Source organism: Phalaenopsis equestris, unplaced genomic scaffold, assembly GCF_001263595.1.
Source record: "Phalaenopsis equestris unplaced genomic scaffold, ASM126359v1 Scaffold000025, whole genome shotgun sequence".
NCBI classification, from domain to species: domain Eukaryota; kingdom Viridiplantae; phylum Streptophyta; class Magnoliopsida; order Asparagales; family Orchidaceae; genus Phalaenopsis; species Phalaenopsis equestris.
The window spans coordinates 91,253-95,142 of NW_018164467.1; the positions used below are offsets into that span (position 1 = coordinate 91,253).

The following is a 3,890-nucleotide window of genomic DNA, read 5'->3' on the forward strand; positions in this document are numbered from 1 at the left end:
TTCCGTAGTCTTCTTGCATTAAGGCTGCTTGAAATTGGCTAGTGGCTCATTATATTTCAAACCGAACCAACTTGAGATTGAACCGAGCTCAATCTAGCTTGAAATCAAAAGGAGCTAGCTTAAATTGATTTATTTGGATCTGTTTGAGCTTGGAACCAGCTCAATCCAACTCAAAATTGAAACTAACTCGCTCAAATTGAGTTATTTGGATCAGTTCCAATTTGGAATGAACCAAAAATTGGCTCGTGACTCGTTTTATTAAATTTTGTTTAGCATTATATATACATTTTTTATGAATAAAAAGCATACTACTAGCCGATTTCCAGGCGGTTCGAACCGATCGATGTATGGCTCTAAATCGGCTCAAAAGAAATTTGATCTAAAGTTTAGCTCATAGCTTGGCTCGTTTATTTAGATCTGATTTTCGAGCGACTAACAATTTTAGAACTAAATTCACGTCCTGATTTGGCTTGGGTGCAAAATTTTCTTTTGGTGAAACTCTTTTTCTCTCTTTTACTTGGTTTTTTCAAGAGGTTTTCTCTTTTTGTTGCTGTTTTTAAGCAATTTGCTATAAATAAATATTTCTTTTGTTATTTTAATATAACTTTCCAAAAAAAAAAACAGGTATGCAGATAATCCGAAGAAATTATTAATATTGGCATTGCCAGTAAAATTTTTTAACAAATTGCGATGCATTAAATTGTAATTTTATTATAGAAAATCAGATGAAAATTCACATTTACATACATCATGGCGTGAGAAGAACCATAATCTCTACTGAATTCTTAAGGAAAAAAATTTACATACGGAGTTCAGATGCAGCTTTGAGTGCGGACTTCCAGTAATATGTCGCCACATGTACTACATCAGGAAGCTTATTGGGGGTTATTGAAGTGAAACCGCGGAAATCATTAGAGGGTTATTGATGGGTTATTTGGGGATTATTGCGATGATTAATGCAGGGGGTTATTAGAGTGGAACCACGAAGATTATTAGGGAGTTATTGTCAGGGGTTATTGAAGTGGAACCATGAAGATTATTTGGGGGTTATTGGGAGGTTATTATAAGGCTTATTTCAAATGGTTATTAGAGTGGAACCACAAAAGTTATTGAGGGGTTATTGCAGTGTTATTGGAGTTAATACTCTAATAACCTTCCAAATAATATCCGCAATTTCAGCCCAAGAACCTCCGCAATTCCACTTTAATATTTTTTTTAGGTGGGTCTGAAATTGCACACAAGGGTGGAGTCCGCAAGTGAAGCTATGTCCGGAAACTGGACAGAAAAATTTTCTATTTTTAAGTGCCACAAAAGTGTTCTATCATAGGAAAATTTTGAATTACGCATGAGGTACCTCTTCCATTTGAGCATCAATTTGACTAACTGACATAGCCTGAGCAAAGCAGTAATTAAAAATAAATGAATACAAATTAACCAAAAAAAGGACTCTCAAATTTAACTTGCCAACACATCAAATTTGACTTATAAACTATTTTTTGTGCCAAAATTGAGCTCTCAGAAGCAATCTGACTAATTCCAACCGCTTAATTAAAGTGCATTAGTCTTACGAAAGTACTGCTTTATTAGCTGGAGCTTTTATATTGGTAGTTAAGCCTTCCATTTCCTGTTAGTTTATCTAACTAATTTATAGTAAATTAGTTCCCATCCGCATCAACTTTCCCACTGACTCCATATTTGTCGCCACCTCTCCAGATGGCTTCATTCTGTGATGAATCAATATGATATCTTTTAGAGAAAAGCTGAGATATGCCTTCAGAAAAATAATCCTATTATTGCCAGAAAGCCACATCCAAATGCAATGAATTTTAAATTTTATCTAATTTCTATATATTTTAAACATTTGAAAATCAATTTTTCGGTCAACTTCTTTGTGTGGTCACTTTGTTTTCTTTTATTTTAAATTATGTGAGTAAACTCTCTTTTAATCAAGAAAAAAATTAAGTTATTCTAAATATCTTCACTAAAAGTTTATAAAAAACACAACATAAGAAAGATTTACATACATGCCACTCAAATTCTATGCATTTACATATCTAAAACCTGAAAGACTTTAGAGTTTAAATATAAAAAACAAAACTTTAAGCTTTAGATATATAGATATATAAGGATCCGGGGCTTTAATAAGACGAAATCTAAATCTCACTTCGCAAGCAAAATCAAAAAAAGCTAGAAGCTCAGTCAAACAGCATACGCCACATCGCACCTTCGCATTCTCACAAGTGTCCCACCAAATCCACCGTTCCCATTTTCTCCACTAAACACATAAAACAAATTACTTTCTATATAAATCCCCACCAAACTACATAATCTCCCATCAAATTAACATTATAACTCAATCAATTAATCCCCTCGCCATGGATCCCTCTACTGCTATCTCCCCAACTCCATCCTCACAGTCTAACATCCTTCTCCCTCCTCTTCTTCTCGCCGGCGGCATCGTAGCCGGCGTTGCCGTGTTGCTAATGGGCTTCCATTTTCTCCTCAAAAAGCATCGCCATGGGGAACTCGACACTTCACCGGTGAAGTTTGCCGGAGATGATGTGAAGAAGGTTCTAAGCTCCATTCCTGTTCTATGTTACACAAAGAACGAGCTTTCTCTCACGCAAATTAATTATTCCGAGTGCTCGGTTTGCCTCTCGGGGATTGAAGAAGGAGAAAAAGTTCGTATCTTGCCGGGCTGCGGCCATGGGTTTCACGCTCGGTGTATCGATGCTTGGCTTCGGACTCGGCTGAGCTGCCCTGTTTGTCGTTTGGCTGTCACGGCGCCGCCGGTGGTGTGTGTGGAGATGCCTTTAGACGTGGAGGAAGGGGGCGGCGGCAATGCTGCGGCTGCCGGAAAGCATGAGGATGATTGTAGCCTTCCGGTGTGATGATGTCTATAGAATGCTGATTGATGCATGATATTTTTGTAAATGAATACATTTTTCTCGAAATTGTAAGATCTTAAGGTTGATCAAAGATGATATTTTTAAAAATCTTTTGGTAGAGCTCTGGATCAGTGAAAATGGTGGCGGATTTTTTACTTTTAACATAATCTGAGAAGATGTGAAATAATAAAGAAGCCATTGTTGAGTGTGAAAGTTCATTCAGTACCTAATCCTCCTGTGTCATCAGGGGCGTGCATTATTAAATTAGAACGAAAAAAAGTAAACTGAATCGAGAATATTAGATGAGTTGAATGGATTGAATTTTAAAATAATAATTCTATTTGTTGAAAGTAGTTTTTTTTGCTTACAAATTATTTAACAACTTTGCTCTAATGTGCAACATATTTGTTGAAAAAAACAAGAAGAATTTTGAAGAGCCCGATCCAAGTCTAATCTTACCGACTAAAAAATAAAGCAATGATATCAGAGCTTAATTCTAATAGTAGATATTTCATCTATATTTGACTGGAAGTGCATCGGCTTTTAAATCATTACCCATACCTACCACTCGAAATTCATCTAAGATATTTTCACGACCTCCAAAACTAATGTAGTTGGCTCTACTAACTGCTTAGGGTCTATTCTTGATACAGACATACTTTTTATGTGACTTTATTGTAAGTGGCAATTGCATATAATACACTCAATACATCATCAATAACAATCATCCATTACACTTTATGAATATATTAGAAGAATAATAGTTGAGAGTATTACATTGGAGGAGATATCATTTTTAAGGCATTTGAAATAACTTAGCTAAATGAGCTTGATCCAGGACATAGTGATTGAGGGTGTTAATTCTCACTATAAGATTGTGAGTTTGAAACACATGGTATGTCATTTGGGCTCACTTTTCAAAAAAAAAAAAATAATAATAAGGCATATCCTTAAATGTAACATCTTCTATTTATATTTCTTTCCATCACCTCCTCTCTTTTC

The 3,890-nt window shown here is 35.3% G+C and overlaps 1 protein-coding gene across 1 annotated transcript; it reads left to right on the forward strand.

Annotated features, from left to right (window-relative positions):
• The first annotated feature begins 2,224 nt into the window (after positions 1-2,224).
• On the forward strand, positions 2,225-2,971 carry LOC110018606 (E3 ubiquitin-protein ligase ATL76-like). Its single transcript, XM_020715969.1, has one exon. It carries the CDS (start codon positions 2,376-2,378, stop codon positions 2,889-2,891), a length of 516 nt encoding a protein of 171 aa, XP_020571628.1. The 5' UTR covers positions 2,225-2,375; the 3' UTR covers positions 2,892-2,971.
• The last annotated feature ends 919 nt before the right edge of the window (positions 2,972-3,890 follow it).